General features: G+C 39.1%; 1 protein-coding gene across 1 annotated transcript in view; it reads right to left on the reverse strand.

The window, feature by feature from the left end:
- The window catches only part of nnt (nicotinamide nucleotide transhydrogenase), a 34,940-nt gene that overhangs the window by 12,433 nt on the left and 811 nt on the right, over positions 1-21,696 (reverse strand). The window contains exons 2-15 of the mRNA XM_079256829.1: positions 20,546-20,758; positions 16,266-16,495; positions 15,563-15,780; positions 14,956-15,043; positions 14,735-14,823; positions 13,243-13,430; positions 12,711-12,844; positions 12,404-12,595; positions 10,373-10,526; positions 9,397-9,558; positions 4,301-4,411; positions 1,668-1,813; positions 1,216-1,411; positions 401-634 (exon numbers count right to left, since the gene is read on the reverse strand). Coding sequence (XP_079112955.1) covers positions 401-634; positions 1,216-1,411; positions 1,668-1,813; positions 4,301-4,411; positions 9,397-9,558; positions 10,373-10,526; positions 12,404-12,595; positions 12,711-12,844; positions 13,243-13,430; positions 14,735-14,823; positions 14,956-15,043; positions 15,563-15,780; positions 16,266-16,495; positions 20,546-20,696 — 2,293 coding nt within the window. The 5' untranslated portion in view covers positions 20,697-20,758. The remainder of the gene's footprint in view (positions 1-400; positions 635-1,215; positions 1,412-1,667; positions 1,814-4,300; positions 4,412-9,396; positions 9,559-10,372; positions 10,527-12,403; positions 12,596-12,710; positions 12,845-13,242; positions 13,431-14,734; positions 14,824-14,955; positions 15,044-15,562; positions 15,781-16,265; positions 16,496-20,545; positions 20,759-21,696) is intronic.

Consider the following 21,696-nt stretch of genomic DNA (forward strand, 5'->3'; position numbering starts at 1 on the left):
AATGTATTTAACATCTAAGTGCCAGGTACTCCAGCCAATCCTCAGCTTTCTTTGTTCTCATTCACTGCCCTGACATGTTGAGGAGCTACACACACAGTAACAAGTAGGTAGTCATATTTGATGGCTGACTGAGAATTATTAAAGGTGTGCAAAAGTCACAAGAGCCTCTGGGTCCAAAGTTAACTCAAGGGGGATACTAGAACTGTTTGGTCCAAGAGCTGAAACTTCAGTGAACCTAAAGGATCCACTAACGTTGTCCTTGTGCCTGGCACCACATTACAACGTGGGTTCCTGTGTCGGGAGCCTCCAGCTTTTATCTCCACAACGAGGACTGTCACATGATTCGCCAAGCGGTGACGGTGCAGTGGTGGACTGGTGAATGTGGCTGTGCTTTGCTCACCTTGCAGTTTGCCGTACGCCACCAAAGAGCCACTAAAAGTGATCCCACCGATGTAGGTGCCGAGGTAAGCAACTATCTTGGTGAGGTTGGCTGCAGGGTCCGTGGCAAAGTGGGGGTATTCAATCATATATTCAGCTACACAGGTGAGCACGGCAGCCAGCCCAACCAAGCTGTGGAACGCAGCCACAAGCTGGGGCAAGTCTGTGATTTGGATCTTCTTAGCAATGGTGAGACCTACAGAAAGAAAGGAAAAAAGACTAATTAAGTCCAGTGCCCCTTACACACGCACACACACAGTCAAAGGACTGCTGGGAAACGGGCGTATTTGAGGAGCCAGGTGCTGCTGATGAGGTCCACTCTGAGAATTTCCTTTTTTTTTTTTTTTTTTTTGCTAAACTGTGTGTGTGTGTGTGTGTGTGTTGGTGTGCCACATGTCTTGCAGGAGGCCTTTCAACACTGCCATATCAGGAAAAACGCATTATTATCTGTGTGAATAGTTTAGTCTGGTTTTCAAGCTTTGTTACTGGAACAATTAGTGTTGAAACAATCCAAGTACTCTGAAACAGAGAGAGAAAGTGAGTAATACCCAACGCTGACCATACTGACAGACCTCCTGTGTTTGGCAGGCATTAGTCATGTTGTGTTTGATGTAAACATCACACACTCTTTCAACACACACGCCTCTTAATCTGGACGAATTTGGAATCCCGGCATACACATGCAAACAACAGAAAACCAACATCCATCTGCTGCAGCACCGTTCTGCGTTACGAGTATGTCTGCTTATTTTTCAATGTAAATATACACACACTCACCGGCAGTGCCACCCACAGCCATAGCTGCACTCATCTGTGCCAGGAGTTCAGGATTAGGTTTAAGAGCACCCAGAGTGGCAACGAGCCCTCCAGCCACTCCCATCATACCCAGAGCGTTACCCAATCGGGCTGTGGTCTGGTTGGAAAGGCCAGCCAAGGCACCGACACAGCACAGACCTGAGCCCAAGTACATCATCTGGGGAGAGAAACAGTGGAACAACTGCATTTAGGACAACAACTGAGGGATCACAAACACAGAATGACATTAAAAAAAAAAAAAAAAAAAAAAAAAAAAAAAAAGGGCAAACAATTTTATTTGGAAAGACCTGCACAACTTCTGCTCAAAGAACACATCTGGAGGACTTTATAGTTTTAGTCTGTTTTGTACCAGCTCTCTGTGACTGCAGATGCACAGTAAACAAGTTGGAATGAGACAAACTGTCTTCTCCCACCTGTTCAATGTTGTATCCAGACTGCAGAGCGGCAGCGTAACCCCCAATGAAGGCACCACCGGGAAGCAGGTAGAGGTAGTTGTACTCAGGAGGATCAGTGGGACGCTTGAACATGTCCAACATCCTCTGGGTCACCAGGAAACCACCTGAGGATGAGACAAATCATTCATTTCTATTTACAGTGGCACAAAAATGAGATTTAAAAGCTGTGTTAATGAGAACAAAATAATAGTCACAGAAAAATAAATAATATTGTTGTAATAAAGTGAAAAATGGAAAAAGAGTGGGAGGTTTCAGGCAGGCAGTCAAGGCACCTGAAAAAGGTCAGCAGGTGCTGCACAGCCAATAGTTAAAACATTTTGCCAAGTCCAATAACCAATGGCAGGAATTTAATGAGTCTACTTTATGTCAGTGTAAATATTTCAAGTAGAAAAACCTCCGAAGTGTCAAACCAGGACCAGACAGTGTCTCACTTCTTTACAGGAGAATATCACATTACCATGTATTAGTCTCCCTTTTCCCCTCTGGCACAATCACAGCCTCGTGCACTCACATGCACCCGATGCATACGAGGGTGAATCAGAGGTAAGCATCTGTTTCTTTCCAGAGAATGTAACTTTAACCACAGAATGTCCTAGTTTAAACATAAAATAATAATTTGACTTTTATTATTGCAGGCCATACTGAGTCACTATATTAATATGGAAGATTGTTCATATATTTAAACAACTGTGTTCACTAATTTCTTGTGGTTATTTTGTAAAAACCCAGAATGGGTCCACTGGGTTTGCATCAGGGATACCTTTTCAATCTGGAAGCAACACACAAGTCACATCAACCCATTCAAGACATTTTAATTCTGAAAGATACTGATAAAAATGAGCTCAAAGCTTTTTTTGTTTGCTTCTTGTGGTGTTATTCTGTTGTTCGTTTCAGAGGCTGTGAAGAAAAGTTTTGCTGGCGTTTTAAATTAAAACCAAAGTACAACATTTACCATATTAAACTGACACTTTGACAGACTTAATGTGTAACAGCTTATAATAACTAATCTGCCATGTGCTTAGACTGCGGAAGGATGTCCCGTGATGCTCAGAGCACCTCCTTCCCTTTTTTGTCTCTCTGCTCTTTATTTTCAATGTATAAATCTATGACAGTGTTTGCTTCATTAGCTTATATTTGTCTTCTCAGCAGGTATCTGAGTAAAAGTAAAGGTTTGGCCTTTCGACCCTCTTTCCTGTCTTCTCCACCCATAACTTCTCCGCTCTCTCAGTCGGGTTCGGCCGGAGGTGTTCCTTCTTGGTAAAATGGGACATTTTTTTCTTTTCACTGTCACAAACTGTCCCATACATGCTGAGGATGGAGGACTGATGCTAAGTTTAAATTCAATGCAATCCATGGGTTTCCTCAAAGTGTTCCTTCTTTTTCACAGATTTGCTTCAGTGAAGACAATTATTACAAACTAATGAGGATTTGGATTAACTGGAACAAAATGAATTAGCTACTAATCAAAGCTTAATGAAATTGAACTGAATCTTTTACCAGGTAAGGAAAGGATGTGCTTTCTACACCATCCCGGACGTTTGGCGTAGGTTTTAACAAAGTTAAATATTAATTAAAGGTCTTGTTTCAACAGTATTTTTTTCTGTCCTTGTTATGTTGGGTTTAATATCGATAACAGATCTAATTGATGGATGGAAAATATTATGGAATCTCCAGAATGACAATGGATTCTGGAGATTTCAACCAAAGAAAAAAAAAAAAACAGCTTAATCAGAGCAATAAAATGTAATTGACTCTGAAACAACAAATACGTTAAATGGCACAAATAAAAACTCCCAATATTGCAATAAAGGTGTGAAATATGGATTGATTTAGCTTTAATACAGCCAAAGCATGTTTTACTATTGGTTCAGCATGGCAGTGCTGAGACTGTTGTGAGTACAGACACTGGAAAGCAACTGTCTTAAGTAGACTTATTTGCTGCCCTGTACTCTGAACCTTAGACCTCAGTGGAAGTATAACAGACCCATACCTGACATCATCTTTCAGCTACTGGTTCAGAAAAGGCAACAACAATTTTAAGTTCTGCATGTTACTGATCGATATGCACCATACGTAGTAAGATTCACAGCATAGGCTTGAACATAAAACCTTATGTCTCGTATCTCTCAAATGTGAAATTAGTGGAGGCATTAGTGCATTTTAACAACCGGCCTGAACTAAGCCATGATGCCAGTCATCTGTTGCCTTCCTGGATCAGACTCTCCTCTGACGCCTGGCTGTAAACCCATAGGAGAACTTCGTGGCTGGAAGGTCACACCATTTCCACGGGCAATTAGAGAGTGATGAGTCTTATAATGACTCCAAGAATACTTTGTCATTATAATGGGAATTATTAAGGGTAAAAGCAGAACTGGATGTGTGTGGTCCAACTCTGAGCCACTGACTCTGGTCTGAGCAGATGGGTAAAAAAAAAAAAAAAAAGGGCAGCTGCAAAACTTGGGTTGAAATTATGTTATTGTGCAATCAATACAAAGAACCTCAATCATCATCCTAAGTTGATTTTTGTGTTGGTTCATGGCTGCTGTAGCTGGCAGGGATGCCTGTGAGGTGTCTATGTTTGGGTGACTCACCAGCAATGTTGACTGAAGAGATGAAGGCAGCGAGCACAGCCAGTGTCTCTGCAGTAGTACTTGGCAAGTAGCCGCCTCCCATCAGGGACAGACCACCCACAGCTGTCAGACCTGCAGAACAAGTATTGGTGATGGGGAAATTAGTAATGCACGATATGTGGCAAAAAAACTTTCAGCGAAGATGGAAAAAAAACATAGCAAATCAAACATTCATTTCATTATGAAATTATTACTTATTAGATTTTTTCTATTCATTCTTTTTTTTAATTCTAAATCAGCACATCTACAGACTTTCCACTCAGAATACAGTTTGCCTGCTGAATTGGACAAGATAGATGTAGTGATTAAAAAAAGGTAGAAAAAAGAGAGAATGCGTGCATTTTTTACCAAAATACACTCAGGAAATCTGATAACATCAGTCTTTTAATGATTTACAAGCACTAAGATGCAGTTCAGAGAGAAAGAGAGAGAGCGAGCGAGCGAGCTTGCATTCATACAGAGATGTGTGCAATTTAGGTTGACAAACAGGTATGTGTGTCCCCATGCATGTTTGTGCTGAAAGTCATAAAAGCTAAATTGGACTTCAAATGAGGAAAAAAAAAAAAAAAGCTGAGTTCGACCTTCTTTTTTTCTAGCAAAAATCAGCCTTATAATCATGTGTGTGTATCAGCTCCCATACAAAGTTTCAAATGCTGCCAAACATCATTTTTCAACCCCTATTACGTAATTACAAGCCAATTTAAAATCTGCACTGAAAGAAAAGAGATGACCACAGCAGGAAATAACAAGTTATTGTGTTACGAGACAATCTGCCAGAGGAATGAGGTTTCCAAACATCTGTAATTTGCTTTCAGAAAAAGAACACCTGAAAGTGTCAGTTCCCCATACTGTAACGATTTAAAATCTTTGCTCTTTTTTCACCAAGGTATGATTCATTTTATATTCATATACAGTCAAGCCCTAAAGCGTTTGGACAAGAATACAACTTTCCCAATTTTACATCTATGACACAGTCAGAATGTGATTTGGACCTTCAGCTTTAATTTAAAATATTTAAAATACATGATATGCAAATATTGTACCTGCACCGTAAAACTTGATTTTGTTTCCAAAAGGTTTAAAATTCTCAACTAGCAGTTCAGAAGATTTGAGGTGCAAAACTAATCAATAAAAGGTATAGAGTTCAATGAGTCTGCACTGATAAATACTCACAGAAGCTAAACGTATAACTAAAGGAATAACAGATCTATCAGAAAGACAACAGAAGGTTTAGTTTGTATTTAAACGTGAGCTAAGTAAAAGTTGATGCGACTGGCAACAGTAGGAGGAAACTGAAAGCAGTTTACAGCACATATGGATAGTGACCTCAGACATACAGTATACAGTGTGTGTATATGTAAAAGGCTTCAGCAGGTGAAGGAGATCGAGCAGACATTAAGTTTATTGAAGACCCAAAGGAAGTAGAAAAGTCCTGGCAAAGCAGGAAATGCATGTGATTCAGACATCAGTCAGTCAGAGTGCAAAGAATTTGCATCCATATGTGATAACACAATCCTTGTGTGACTAATTTTTTTAGCTTGTTTAATTATTTTTGAACCCCTGACAATATTATTAAAGTGGGAAAATGTATAATCCTTTATTAATGAAGAAACTACCCTTCCTAACTATAAATATTCTGTATGATTTGACAAACAGATGCTTTTTACTGTAAGTTGTTTTTTTCAATTACTCTTTTTAAAAAAAAAATCTTTTTAACCATCTTAAATTAAATAAAAATATTTGTGAAAATGTTTTATATTTTAATCCACAATTTTATCATTTTAAATCTAACATGAACTGATTCAGATCTTTAAATTGTAAAAGAAATTCTAATTTTTTTTATGATAAATGCAGACAATAACACCAAATAAATTAATCAAGTTTTATGTTTAACCAGCTGATGTCTCTTTTGGCAGAGTATGAGCATTTTTCTGTGAATGCATTTGGCCACTACAGCCAGACATCTGATCATAAGATGTGAGGTTTTGTTTGTGTTTTCCATGCATCAGCTCTTTCATGTTTTTAATGAAGGTCTCCTTTCAGACATGTGGCTGAATATTTTTTTCAATTTAATCTACATAACCCAAACCCTGTAGACGGTTTTCTGTAGGAAAACAAGAAACACAAATGAGTGACAATTATAGAAGACCAATTCCAATGAAGTTGGATTTTATGTAAAACTTAGAGGTCAAAAACCCGTTCAGATTACATTCTCTCCATCAGGGGGCCATGACCACAATGACTCAGGAACCCTCCAGGAAAACCCTTTTCAGCAAGGCCAGATTGTCTCTGAATCTCCAAGTGTAGGCTAAAACTCTATGATGCAAAGTGAAAGCCTTAAGTGTACAACACCCAGAAACGCTGTTGTGTTTCTCTGGGTCCAAAGTGGAAAAGTGTGCTGCGGTCTGATGGGTTCACATTTCAAATTGTTTTTGGAAATCATGGATATCGTGTCCTCCGGGCCCAAAATAAAATAAGACTATGGATTGTTATCAGCGCAAAGGTCAGAATCCAGGATGTGTGTGATGATATGGGGGTGTTTTGTTGCTAATGGCACGAGTAACTTGCACATCTGTGAAGGCACCTTTAATGCTCAAAGCTACATGCAGGTTTGTAGCAACGTATGCTGCTATCCAATCAGTGTCTTTTTTAGGAACATTCCTCCTTATTTCCAAGCCACATTCTACACATGTTACATCAGCATGGCTTCACAGGAAAGAGAGGAGGCAGTGGACTGGCCTGCCTGCAGTCCAGACCTGTTGTTGTTCCTTCTGAAAGGGTCGCCACAGCAAATCATTCCTCGGGTGAATGGGCACATGTTTAACGTCGGATTCTTTTCCTGACGCAACCCTCTGCATTTATCCATGCTTGGGACTGGCCCTCAGAGAACAATCCTCCTCTGGGCCTGCAGTCCAGAACTGACTCCCATGTAAAAACATGTGGCGCAATATGAAGCATAAAATATGACAGAGACCCCAAACTGTTGAGCAGCTGAGGCTGTAAGACTGGGAAAGAATTCCACCTTCAAAGATTTATCAATTATCATTCTCAAATCCCAAATAGTTATTGAGTGTTGTAAAAGTGAAAGGTCGTGTAAAATGCATGTAAACATGGCCCTGTCTCCTGACAAAGGGAACATGGCAACACCAAGAACCTAAAAAGAAGCAAACAGGTAAAGTTTCAGGTATTTTTAACGTGGAGATCAAAGGCCTGTCTGTCCACCACCATCTTGAAAGAAAGCCAACTGGCATCAGTAGCTGCACTTACACAGATGCATGCTGGGTGGACTGACATCCAGTTTGTCACCGTCTTTGGTAAACACTGGTTAGTGTGCCGCTGGCAGTCACAGTCAGAGCTCTCATGTAGATTAAAGCCTTTCTATCAGAAACCAGACATTTTTTTAAAGAGCCAATGGATATGAAACCAATATCTGAAAATTCAAAGATTACCCTCCAGTCGGAGTCACAACTGACTGTAACACTATAAATGCCCCATGAAGAATATAACTGTCCATCACCAAAACCCTAAATTCCAATATGGTTCTCTAATGTCTGAGTTATTGTGTGTGTGTGTCTGTGTGTTAATGATGCCTGGCATCACAACGGCAGGATTCTGCTGGTCTTAATGTTTCCACGACCAAACTTAGTGACAGAATAAAAAGAACAAAAAAGTAATAAGCCTAGCCAAATATGAAAGGAAAAATACCTGGACAGGGAAGAGATGGAACAAGAATAAAGAAGACAAGGACAGATGGAGAGCAGACAACGTGGAAAGAGAAAAGGAAAACCTTCAGATAAACTAAAGGATATAAATTTCTCCAGTTCAACTTAAATTCAAGGATAACGTTGACGGCAACTGGAGGGGAAATTTTAAGAAAGCTGGGAGGGAGTAAAATTAGGTAAAGGGCCACAAAAAGGAAACATGAAGACTGGATCATGTGAAAAAGTTGTACAGGGTCACTAAAAAAGTTTTAAAACAAGTAAAAAAAGAAGTATTTCCGAGTTCAACAACTGAGATCTGATGACTGGCTGTGTGCACGAAGACTTCCCTGACCTGCAAAGATCACCAACAGTGTGTTACTTCCTACTTCTGTGTTGGATTTCAGCTTGATCAAAGCCTTGAGAACACACACATATGTTCACTTCTTTAACCTCTTCACCCCACTGTGTTAAGCAGCAGCCCTCAATAAGGACATCTAGAATACACTGCTTTGTTTTGTTTTTTTTGATGATTAGCAAAAAAAAAAAACACAAAACAATGCAACAAAAGCCCACCATACTGACACACTTCACTGCAGTGAGAAAAGCGTCCTCATTGGTGGAAAACAATTCTGTAAATTTCACGAATTTATCTTCAATTAGACCTTAGTACTTATATAATGACAAAAAAAGTCACGCCATGTTCATTCGAAGATGCAAAATGAGTTTGTGACTTGTTAAAGAGAAATCATTTCATCACCACAATGTTATAGTATCTTTGTGATGTAATGCTTCCATATAATCACATATTCAGAATGTATAACAGATGTGTAACCAGTGATGAATATTTGTACACAGACATATATTCAGACATAGACATCATTTGCAATATTACAACCTACTACAGTTTTTATTGCATTTCATGACAACACACCTTTCTCCCCACAAATGCCATGTTGGCTTATCAGTGACTTGCTTTTTTTAAAGAACAAAATCAGTTCTTTTGGACATATTCTCATTGGTAAGGGCTGCTTGTTTATCTCACAACATCTTATAACACCTGCTTCAGCAGCAGAGCTGCACAAAGCAGGATCTTTCATGGCAGAGAAGCTGTTGTGTGATGCTCTCAGTTTTGAAAGCTATGGATATAAAGATCTACACAAATATTTCTGCTGTATGTAGGAGCACAACTCAATCAAATAATGTTGTAAGACATTTACACAGGCATATGAATACCACATGTAAAGATCATATTGTGAATAAATTCTTAGAAAAGGGAGAATATTCTAAATATCATCGTGCTTGTAGTCGTAGCCGATGGTCAGAGGTTTAATTCAGTCACTGCATGGGTCAACTTACCTGAGATGGCGTTGGTGACAGACATGAGGGGAGAGTGCAGAGCTGGAGTGACTCCCCACACTGTATGGTATCCCACAATGCCAGCAAGGCCGAATGTGGTGACTATCTGAGTGAAGGCGGCGTTAGGAGCCGAGAGGCCCAGTCCCAGCAGGGTGGCAGCGCCTGGCAACCAGTGAGAAAACACAACGGCAGATTTCAGATAACCAGAGTGCTTGTAGGGTATGCTTGGGGGGAGTAAAAGCCATGTTTATTAATTCAGTCTGATTTGTCAACATGACACATGAATTTCCAAACTGTTTCACAAAAGATTAAATTTCTTTGTTTTCTTTTGGTATTAGTACTTTTTTTTTTGCCCATTTCCAAAACTTTTAGCACTTAATAGTTGATTACATCAAGCAGAAGGCATGTGAGCACCCATACTGTCCCACAGAGAAAGAAAACCTTGGTTACTGGTAAATATGAAGCAAATCATCTTTTCCAGTGCAAAAGTAGAATATTTTTCCGCATCAACCACATTTGATAAAATAACTTAAAGCCAGATTGGATTCCATGCAAATAAGCCCACAACCAGCACAAGGCAAGCCAAGCAGCACAGTAGCTATTTGGTGGTTTTAAGTAGGAAACAACTCAAGCACAGAGACTATGTGTGAACCACATTAACTACATGTGGCGCACTTACACAGAAGGCTGTGTAGCACCATGGGAAACCCTCACAGCAGCGCTACTTCAAACAAACACTCAGCAGGACACTCTTTTTACAATGCACACTTCCTGACACTAACAGGGTGCCTGTGTATGTGCTTGCCCTCATAATATGTTTCTGTCACTTCTCGCCTCCTGCGCACATTCCAGCAGTGACTTAAAAACAACTTGTTAACCCATCCTTCACCTTACATCAGATCTGAGAACCAGATAATCAACTGGTAATCCAGTTTTCTGTCACAGGGAATTGAACAATACTGACATTTCTACTAACCTCCAGTGTAAATGCCAGCAGTGCTGAGTGTAGCCCTGAAGGGGGAGATCTGTGACGCCTTCTCTGCCTCCAGTTCGTGGACAGACTTGGGTTTTGGAGGAGCTGCAGTGGGCACGTTGTTGGGCAGAGGAGCTGGGAACAGGTTCTTTCCGTTCTGTGAGAAATAGAGATAGGTTGGTGTGAATAGAAGCACAGAGGAAAAGCTTCGGTTTTATGATTTATATTCAATAAAAGAAGCAATGATGGAAATGTCAACTGTTATAAAAAAAAATACCTACAGAAGTTTAGACCAGACTTAAGCTTCACTTAATCCCTAAAATTTTGGGATGTATGTGAAGGTGTGTTTTTAACCTTGTTTTAGCTTTGCTTTTCATTCTGTAAAGCACTTTGTGCGACTTTTGTCTGAAAAGTGCTATAGAAATAAACTTTGATTAATTGATTACTTGTATTACCTGATAATAAATCCTGTGGATTAGCACTGACCTGTATTTGCAATCTAAAACATTACACTGTGGAGCTCAAATAAGCAAACTAATGATCAGTAAATGCAAAGTAAGATTTATCTGCACCTTAGAATCATTTACAAGATTATTACTGTCATCAGACATGGGTCAAATTACTGTGTGAAATCTGTTCTCTTGTCCTCTGATTGTCTTTCAACTGGTGATCACGTTCATTCATCTAAGCATATGGATAATGATCATTTAAACAAACTCAGAACAAAAGGGAAAAAGGAAGGGGAGCGTTTCAATGTAATAAATATGAATAAAATATTATCCGCAATGGCAAAAAAAAAAGAAAAGAAAAAAGCACAGTGAAACCAGAGGAAGAGTTGACTGGTAGTTTCTCTGAACTCTACTTACATAAAAGCAATGAGATTAATGAGATTATGCTGGCCAGTGAACAGAGTAGTGTATTTTTTACAACTAGGCTATCTTAGAGGATCCAAAAAACTTAAAGCACCGCACCTTACAAATAACACACAATGTGCATGTCCAGTTTTAGGGATGGTAGCAACCAATAACATGATTACAGCTAACTAAGTAATAATTGTGGCCATTTTAAATGTAAAATCCAATAACATCATAAAGTCTTTATTATAACATTTCGCCAATAATAAAATGAGATTGCTTTGTTATTAGTTGTTTACTGGTATAGCATAAAAAACCCTTCATAGATGTAAAATGAGCAGTGGATAATGTGACATGAATAAGGATGCAATTCTCAAAAATAAGATTTTTTCATAAGTAGTTTTTAGGTAATTTACTCATCTAAAATCCATTACTATAACATGATTATTGGTTTTATTCTATTTAAAATGGCCAAAACTACTCTGTTATTGGACATTTTAACACTACTGGTTGCTACATGGACGACACATTGAGCATTTTATTAACTGTAGCTGCAAAGACAGCAAAAATTAAAATTAAATTATTAAATTATTAACAATAAAACTGCAGCAACACTGAAAGGAAATTCGAAAAACAAACATAATTTCTACCACTAAAACTAAATGCAAAAGCCTTAACAGTACTTTAAATGTAACATTTAAAGATTAGATTCATCATTATGAATGAAACCAATTTTTCTGTGCTCTGTCAAATTCAGAGATAAAGCTTACAGCATACAGAGTGGACAGTTTGAGCCTGTATGAAAAAAAAATGCAGCTTTAGAGTGACATCTACTGGCTAATGCAGGTACATACATCGTTTCAAATATATTTCTTAAGACTGTGTTGATCCTTAAATCAGGAGCGGGTGAGGGATGCTTTCCTGCAACTGTTGGGTGACTCAAACTGATAGGTAATTAGCAAATGTATGCAGGGTTTGGTGTCAAGCTCTGCATATGTCTGTTGATCAAGTCTGATGTGTGTTGGTTGTGTTGCAGCAGGGAAACTCTGAGCATTTGAAGCCCTGCAACCTTAAAGGACAGGAGTTACCCACCGCTGCCTTAGATTGTAATGCAGCCCCTGCAAAACATAACAAATGCACAAGCATGTTTGTCAACTTCTGGTCCCATGAGGTCTTATACCTGCATGACGATTGATCCTCTGACAACGTGATCAGGGGTTCCATAGTCAAACTCTTCTTTGACATCAAGGTAAAAGTTCTCCTTGTCTGGGCTGATTGCCCGCAGCAACTTAGTGATGTTGTTGGAGTAAAGAGTGCTGGACTGGGTTGGTAGACGGCTTGGCAGATCTGTGTAGCCAATGTGGGTCACTCCCTGGAAATAAATAAACAAATTTTAGAGAAATGATTAAAATAAAAATAAGATGAGTGGATGCATAAAGCAAAAAGACTCTCTTTCAGGTGTAGGTTTGAGCAATATGTGCACTGACCTTGTATACCGACAGCTCTCCAGGTACTGTGGTCTCAATGTTTCCACCGGCCTCAGCAGCCAAGTCCACCACCACGGAGCCATCCTTCATGCTCTCCACCATAGGTGTGGTGATAAGGATGGGAGCCCGCCTACCTGTTATGTTTAATTAAAAAAAGGTAAACATTGAGCAGAAAACTTCAAATTTGTTAAAAGTCAAATTTACAGAAATTTAAGTTTTAACTCAACTTAACTCAAATTCAACAAATTTGGCAAAATAGTGAAATAAAACATGCAGAATGTACTTAAACTCCAGCCAGAACAGAACAAATGTAACACTTGCACATTTGGTAAAACTATCATTTCTTATAAAAATCTGTCTTCATATTAAAATCCTCTCAGTGCCTTTTCAGACCACTGGCCTAATGTTCTGCAATATGCCAGAAAAGAAAAGAAAGAAATATTTATACAGCCCTGTTTTTAAAGACTTTGTTTTCTAAATGTTCCCTTCAATTTTTGGACTAGCTGCCTGCAAGTCTGTGCGTTGTGCGTACCGGGGATGAGAGCAGTGCTGATGACAATGTCCACCTCCTGACACTGTTTGGCGAACAGCTTCATCTCTGCTTCTATGAACTCCTTTGACATTTCCTTGGCGTAGCCCCCCTGGCCTTCCCCTGACTCCTGAATGTCCACCTCCAGTGGCTCGGCACCCAGAGACTTAAACTGCTCCAAAGCAGCAGCTCTGGGAGACAAAGGAGATGCGGTGTCATATATCATTTAAATATCATATGGAAAATGTCAGAAAAATACAAAATTAGCATGAATGGAATTAAAAGTGTAAGGATTTTTACATTTATCAAATGATTTACAACAAAAAAGTGAAGGAAAAAAAATGCAGATTGTCACATTAACTTAAAAACAATTTTAACACAAATTGCAAATTATAAAATGCATAAATGAATAAATATTCATCTAATGAAAATTCATGAGTATAACAATTATAAAAAAAAAAAAAAATAGAATAAATATATGTGTAAATTGCTGCTCTCTTTTTTTTTTCCACCTACAGAACAAGTCTTTAAATTTACATGCAAATATTTGCAAAGTAGCAGTCGTTATAAGAGCAATAAGCAATAAGCCAGTACACCTCAAACAAAACACACCAAAATTAGTCCTCTAGTGCTGCTATTTTTCAGGCACCCAGGGGGTTTGGGGGGCGTGCTCAGCGGTTCAGATCTGTTGCCAGCCCTTGGTAATCACGAAGCTACTACTCCCCTTAAACAACAAATTACAAAAATACGTCTCCTGGCATTTCTTACATGTGTGCAGACATATCTCGTGGTTGTGGAAATAATGTTGGTCTGTTAAAGAAGGGTGAAATCACCCGCATGCTTCAAGCAAAGAAAACATCTAATGAGATTGCAGAAACTACTAAAAGAACTGTCTAAAACATTATGAAAAACTAGAAAGATGATGGAGAACCACAGTTTTAAAATCCTGAATCATATTAACTTAAATGTTTGGTGGAATTAAATGAGCCTGATGGGTCCAGAGTTACCCTGTTCACTGGGTGCATCGGGGTAAGAGGTAGATGAAGTGATGCACCCATCATGCCTGGTCCCTTCTGTACGAGCCAGTGGGGTTGCATGTTGGGTCTAGGTTCAGCAACATTACGCACACAAAGAATGAGGTCAGCTTACAACCTGGCAATGCTGACTGACCAGGTTATTCCAGCAATGGATGTTCCTTACCCGATGGCTCGAGCATATCCCAAGATGATAACAGATTTAGGGCTGCTCCATTTTTAAAGGATTAATAAATTATATTTCCTCAACTTTCCCTACAATTTGCAATACCATGAATGATTACCTTTAAATTAGGTTTAAAGTGCAGTCTGAGAGTCTGCACAATCTTTAAAAGTTTAAAACAAAATCTTTAAAACCTCCATCTCTACCATCCTGTCTTCAAGATGCTGGATTTCTCCACTTATTCTGCATTCAAATCCCTCCCTCTGCCAACACATAGTCTCAGCCATGAGAAACAAACCTGGTATCAAACCCTCTGACGATGGCTCCCATGGCCCTGGCAGTACCAGCTGCAGCCAGCCCAGCCACACCTCCTCCAATAATCAGCACCTTTTCACAAGCAGAGCAAAGGAAATGATTACAAATGACTGAACAGTCATTATGCACATTCAAAGTCAAAGTGATTATAGACAGGTCTGAAGATTTGAAGGAATTTTAACCACATGCAGATATTCTACACACCTTTGCAGGTGGCACTTTTCCCGCTGCTGTAATCTGTCCAGTGAAAAACCGTCCGAAGCTGTTAGCTGCCAGTAGAACGGCCTTGTACCTGGAATGGCAAGAGATTTGTGAACGTTTACATGAAGTTAAACATTTAAAAAGTAAAAAACTATTGAGTGCCTACACGTTAAGTGTGTCTGAAACCTGACATGAAGGCTGTATTTAATGCACTCATGTTGAATAAAAGACGAGTCAACATAACAGCAAAGAATGTCCAAGTTTAATAAAAACTTTGTTCTCACTAAGTGACTGTCTAAAAGATGCTGAAAAAAGCCAGAAAGTATTTTAAATTTGGTAACATTCCTTTGCGTTAAGGAATTTTAAAGTGATTATAATAAATAAAAAAAGAACCAAACATGATTACTTGATGTTTTGCATCTTTTCATTATCTCATATTCTATTACAACTTCATTTCAGGGCTTTACAGTCTGTTGTGTGTATGTTGCCTCCTGCAAATACTGCTTAGAAAGTTTTCTTCTTAACATGGACAAATCATAGCCTGAATGGCTCTTTATTTTTTAACAACTTTTATTACAGCAAAATGTAAAATAAACACTACTAAACATACCCTGCAATGTTTGCCATGGAGCTCAGAGCGTCATAACCCTGGGCGATGGTCACTCTGGGCACTTGGTCCATAGCCAGGACAGTGGCTTTCTTCTGGGACAGCATGTCCATCAGCTCGGGGTTCTGAGCTGGGTAGACGAAGCTGACTAAAGTGGCTGCTTCCTTCATCATTTCTACCTCGTGGACACCCAATGCAGGGTTGAATGTGGGAGCACGGACCTAGAATAAGACGCATCCAGTAAAGGTAAGTGCACAAGGGAAATAATACTGTTGTACTCCATCTGCCTGAAAATCACTCCAGTTATAAAGGCATTTGTGTCATTTCCAAATCTTCCAGAAAGAACATGCAAAACTTATAAGTTATTTCATCCTCTTCCCACTTTTCTCTTCACTTACTGCCATAAAGCCAAATGTATCACATTTGATATATACAGTTTCTGAGACCTTTTGCATTGCTTTCTGGTAGAAACTTTGCTTAAAACCCTGTTGTTCACAATCTAATACTTGTCTCCTGTCCCCAAATGGAAACCAGGGAGCAGAAGATTACATAACCATACTTTTGACCTATCATGCAGTTGTAAAAGACAAAAATATTAATAAAATTTGTTCATTTCTTTTTATTAATGGACCAAATAAAGACTTCAAAATAAAAACTTTTATCCCCAGTTTTTCTTGAGTAAGGCTTTAAAGAGTGAAATTCTTACCTTAACCAACAGATCAGATGCCAGGACATCTTTTAAGTCTTTAATGGTGGCTCCAGCCTGGGTGTACTGTTCATCAGGGAATTTGGAAGATTCTCCAGCACCGGACTCCACCACGACATTGAAACCCTGTTTGATGAGAGCCTGGACGCCAGCTGGAGACAGCGCCACACGTCGCTCATTTTGAAAAATTTCTTTGGGAACACCAAGTGTGAGTTGCTTGTATGGGACACCTGGAGAGTCACACAAGGCGGACATGAGAAGAGGAAACCGGTGAGACCTGTATTCACATCCACGATTTGCCGTGAAAGAATCCCTTGTGATTTATGCAAACAGGCTATGAACTCGTTTCATGCTGCACGTCTTACGTTCTGGTGACCGGCTATATGGGTTTCATGAATGTAAGTTGCAGGAGATTTAGAAGCAGCCTCTTCAGTTTCTTAAAATAGCATTTACCATAAACACATTACACTAACGACAACTGCTAAGTCTCTGTTCTCTAAACATGTATCTGTCTGATGGTTAACTGCTATTATTCCTTCAAAATACAGCTGGTAAAGGCAGTCATATTCATTATGCTGTTATTAAACCAAAATACCACAGAGGAAATGTTATCTAAAAAACAGAAAGAGAGATAAGTTGCAGTCTGTCAGAGGCAGTGTTGCCTTTTCTATTCTAAATTAAAGCAGACCTGAAATAAACTATTAAAAACAGGAGGAATAAAACTGGCATGAGGACAAAAAGGAATAAATCACATGCAAAAAAAAAAAAGTATTAAAACTTTACAAAAGACACCACAACCTTCTTTAAATAGTTTTGAATCTCTTTTAGAGCTTCTATTTGGGTCTGGTGCTCAAGTAAAGTCACATGCTGTGTTGTGTCCTATGGAAAATTCCACTGCAGCCTTCACACTCAGTCTCATCTGTGCAGAAAAACAAAAGCTTGTGGCCTTGTCTCGCTCTTCCTCTTCCTACAGTGATGACCTGTCCTCTCACAGCTCTTGTTTTACCAAGTTAAACACCACAAAGCAGCTGCCAATATGATTCCTGCAATCATACAATAATCAAACACCACTGTTGACATCTCTAACGTATGTCCTGTTTGTTTTCCCTAAAACATTACAACTTAAGTAACAATCAGGTAAAGAGCAAAAGAACAAAGTGTGAGATCTGGGGCTTGTTCACAGTAGGTGGATTAGTGTTTCAGCAGGATTACACTGTGGATGGTTTAGTCTGGCTAAAGATTTCTTGGCTCTTGACACGGCTGTAGGCAACATATCTCAGAGACTGAACCACACAAGTCATTCCTAGTGAAATGTAAAGACAAAAATGCTTTCACTTCAGCAAATATATCGAAACATTCCTGAACCACCAGTTGTATTGGTGCATTGTCAATAACAAATACATCTAGTCAATGGCTCAGAGGACTGGAGGTATTATCTCTCATCCCACTTTTAAATTAGACTATTTTCTTAAGATTATTGTAGTGGACCTTTTCAGCTGTGGTCAACTCAGTCCCAGCTACTCCAGTTTTGTTCATTTCTACCATCCTCCTATTGGCTATAGAAGGGCAGAGAACATTAAATTCCCACCGACGTCAAATGCAGCAACTGCAAAACATTTGGATGAGATTTTTGTTTCACTTTATGTTCTCTGGCCTTTAATGCAAAAGTACTTTCCCTGAATGCTAAGGTAAAAATTAGAAGACCTTATAAATGATAATTATTTACATTATTAACACAGCGGGCAGATGTTACAACAGGGAACAACTAAAATGAATGGAAAACTAATAGCATTTCTGTTTTTTTTCCTTGTCCATTTCCTTTACATGGTTTTCTGTTTTACATTGTCTTATATGAGACAGATTATTTATTTATATGGTACCTTGTGTCTTCTCTGGCGTTAACTGAAAGTTGCTCCTATAAATTTAGTTGCTGTTCTTGTTTTAATGTATGTTTTTTCTTGCTGTTGTGGACAAAACCATGTAAAAATATTAGTCTTTTTTTTTTATAGTTTTAGTAAGATTGATATTAGATCGGTATTTAATTCATGGATATTATCTTTTGTTCTCTTTTAGATGGTTTTGCAGGTAAAACATTGAAGAACATGATGTTGCATCTCGGGGATGAGAATTTCAACCATCTTTTCAATATTCCAACAAAGTAGAAAAAGTCATCCAGCTTCCCAGATGAGCCTCATACAACCCACTGCTGATAGTGTGTAATATCATCTCAAGCAATTATATCTGGCTTCTCACACATCAAAAGATATGTTTGTAGTAATAATTTTGTTCAGAACAAGTGTTCACTTTCAACAGTCTGACACACGAATGTAAGCACAGAAATCTAAAGCATGAACATGATAACATGCTTATTTTACTTTCAGACCTGAAACGAAGCTCATAGCAATAAGAATGACATTGTAACCTTTGAACTACAACATGCAGATTAGCCTAAATCAAAAATGGACATCAGCAAACACCAGACCCAGCAGTGAGATCCCAGCAGTCCCGCTAACAGGCACGTTAAGCACATCCATGTTGGTAAATATTACAAATCCTAACAGTTTTTTCATTCTGCACATTGTGATCTCTACACTGTACTTCATAAATCAAGTCTCACATCTACTTGTGGCCTCTATACTGTATGTCTAGAGGCCCCCGCAGAGGTCAAATCCAATCACATCTACACAAAACAAGTCCCCCTCTACTAGACTGCAAGCTGATACTCGTGTGTCCAGAATAGACGTTGCCAGCTGTTACTGGAGCTAGCTAAGCTGCAGGAATGTCAACCTCTGTCCCCGTGAACCAGAGAGAGAGAGACGTTGGTACAAGCCAGCACATACAGACATAAAGCCCCAGAAACCAGCTAGTGCTGGCTTCATAGCATGCACACTCCTCTCAGCTGGTCACTCTAGATAGACTTGAGGTCATAGACAGCAGAGAATAAGGCTTCAGGGCTGCAGTAGCCTCACTGTGACACTAACGCTAAAAGACAACGCAGGTAGCACTTACACTAAAAGTAAACCTGCTGTAAAGGATGAAGAATGTCCCGTTTAGTGTTATTCATCTCTATTTTGCCCAAACAGAGGATTACAATGTTCACAACAACTGTAAGGGGCCTAGCTTTGAGACAAGCACACAATTAAGAATGACGACTGGTACGTTTAGACCAGTGACACGAAGAAAGGACAGTGGACATCTGCTACCATTGTCCGTTTTCTGAAACGAGCCGTTAACACATCCCACGTTAAAACCGTGCACCTGATACAAAAGTTCACGAGAACGCAGAGAGACGCTGCAGGTGGGGTTGCTTTCATGTGGCTGTCAGTCATTAAACTAGCACGCGGGTTGAGAACAGCTTCCAGCATTACGAGCAGTCGGCTAGCTGGGAGTCAAACCAGTCCTTTATGATCTAATTACTTTCAGATAAATGCTTCTCCTGTATAACCTGCGGCGAAGTCTACCTGTATAATTATGCACTTTGCAACATCAAGTTATAAATTCCTCAAGCCAGCAGTAAGATTCGTACCTGAAAATGGGTCATAATGAGCTCTTCGTATGCTTAAAAACCATCCAAACAAACTTCAAATAAGGTTAAATCATTTCTAAGTTACTTTTGACAAGCTGTTGTCCAGTGTCAATCATGGAAAATGTGTCTGCATAAGTACACACAAACATACATTTCCTCTTAAATTTCTTTCCATCATAATAAAATGATAATTATTCATTCATTCATTCATTATCCTAATCGCTTAGTCTGATGAAGGGTTGTGGGTAATAATAAATAATAATAATAAAAATAATACAGATATACAGATTAATCACTGACTGATTAATCATCGGGTCATCCCGACTTTTACAATGCATGCTTTGGCATGAAAAACTGTGAAGGAAAACTTTTCTTTTTTTAAGTTCTTTAATGGCTGAAGTTAGAAGCAGCTGCACTCTTAAAGTCATTGTATCATTAATGCATGGATGCTGTCAAATTAAATGCTGATATTTCAACACAGCATTGAAATGTTAACTAGGGATAAAGATACGCCGAAAACATCTAAGTGTCACCTTGAAGGCTGAGAAACTTTCTAACCTGCATACTTTCAAAAACAGACATGCTGTTGTTGGCATTTTGTTGCAGCAAACACCACATGACCTTGACACAGAGCCGTCACTGGAGACCTACCTTCACACCTGGTGGCTTTATACTTTACAGTCAACCATTGAAACTCAGTAACAAAAACCTGCTAACATGTATAGCAGTACTTAATCCCTCTGCAGCCTCTTACCTGGGCTTGTGCTTCGCCACAGAGCTTGTTGGGTCCTGAAAAACCTCACGGAGGACGATTTAAAAGCCCGGCAGCTCTGCACCTTCACAGACACGCTGCTGAACACGGGGGCAGAGCAGCTGGTCGCCACAACACGCAGGAGGCTCGCCATGGTGCACACACACCTGACTCTCACACTGCAGGAGGAGCTCAACAGGATAGACAGCAGCCCTCCTGGGGAGGAGACGTGTGCCAACAGACAGAGAGGGGAGGGTGGTTGGAGGTTGAGTGGGAAGGAAAACAAAAAAACGTCAATTTGTCTACAGAGATTATCCACTGGATGTGCACATTTGTACAAGCTCCACAGAAAGATCTTCTACAATGTCTTCCCACACAAACATGACCTTTCATCAAACAACATTCACACGTGCAAATCCCCTGTGCTTGAGCTGCTTTGCAAGCAAAATTTATTTTATGACCTATTTTTATTTCAGAAGAAAAAGAAAGGTATATCGATATCTGTCAGTTGACAGAAATCAAACACAAGCACTTTTGACTGCATTCCATTTACTGCTGATGTAGCAGTAAACAGTATGTGGATCAACTTGTTTACTTTAACATTAGATAATAGAACTGGGATAAACTGGAGTAGGTGGCTGGTGTAGTAGGGTTTAAACTAGAACTAAATGGTTTGTAATAAACGTCTTTCTGTCACTGAGTCCTGAAAAACAAAGGTTTAGTAAGAAGTTCATAAATGTATACTAACCTGAAAACCAAAGCCAATTCAAAATGACAAAATACGCATAAATTACTGACTATGGGAGACAAAAGTGGAGATGGAAGGGCTGCATAATAAATAACCTGATAGAAAATACATTTCCATCATCTTCATCATTTATTGTCTTTGCAGTTTAGCTTAAATAACATGTTTAACCATGATTGACTTAAATGTAAATAACTTTCAAAACCTACAACACACCACGCCCTGTAAAAATCTGTAGGAAAATACCTTTTTTTTTTTTTTTTTTTTTTTAATTCTTTTAGTCAGTCTATAATGAAGAGGTCAAATAGCAGAGCTCCTCTTTAAGTGGTTGTTTTGTCTGACCGACACCATCATTAGAGGACATAAAAAGCTGCCAGACAGACAGAACTTGTCCACGGACCAGAAGTGA

The sequence above is a fragment of the Telmatherina bonti genome (genome assembly GCF_933228915.1).
Source record: "Telmatherina bonti genome assembly, chromosome: 17".
In the NCBI taxonomy this organism is placed as follows: domain Eukaryota; kingdom Metazoa; phylum Chordata; class Actinopteri; order Atheriniformes; family Telmatherinidae; genus Telmatherina; species Telmatherina bonti.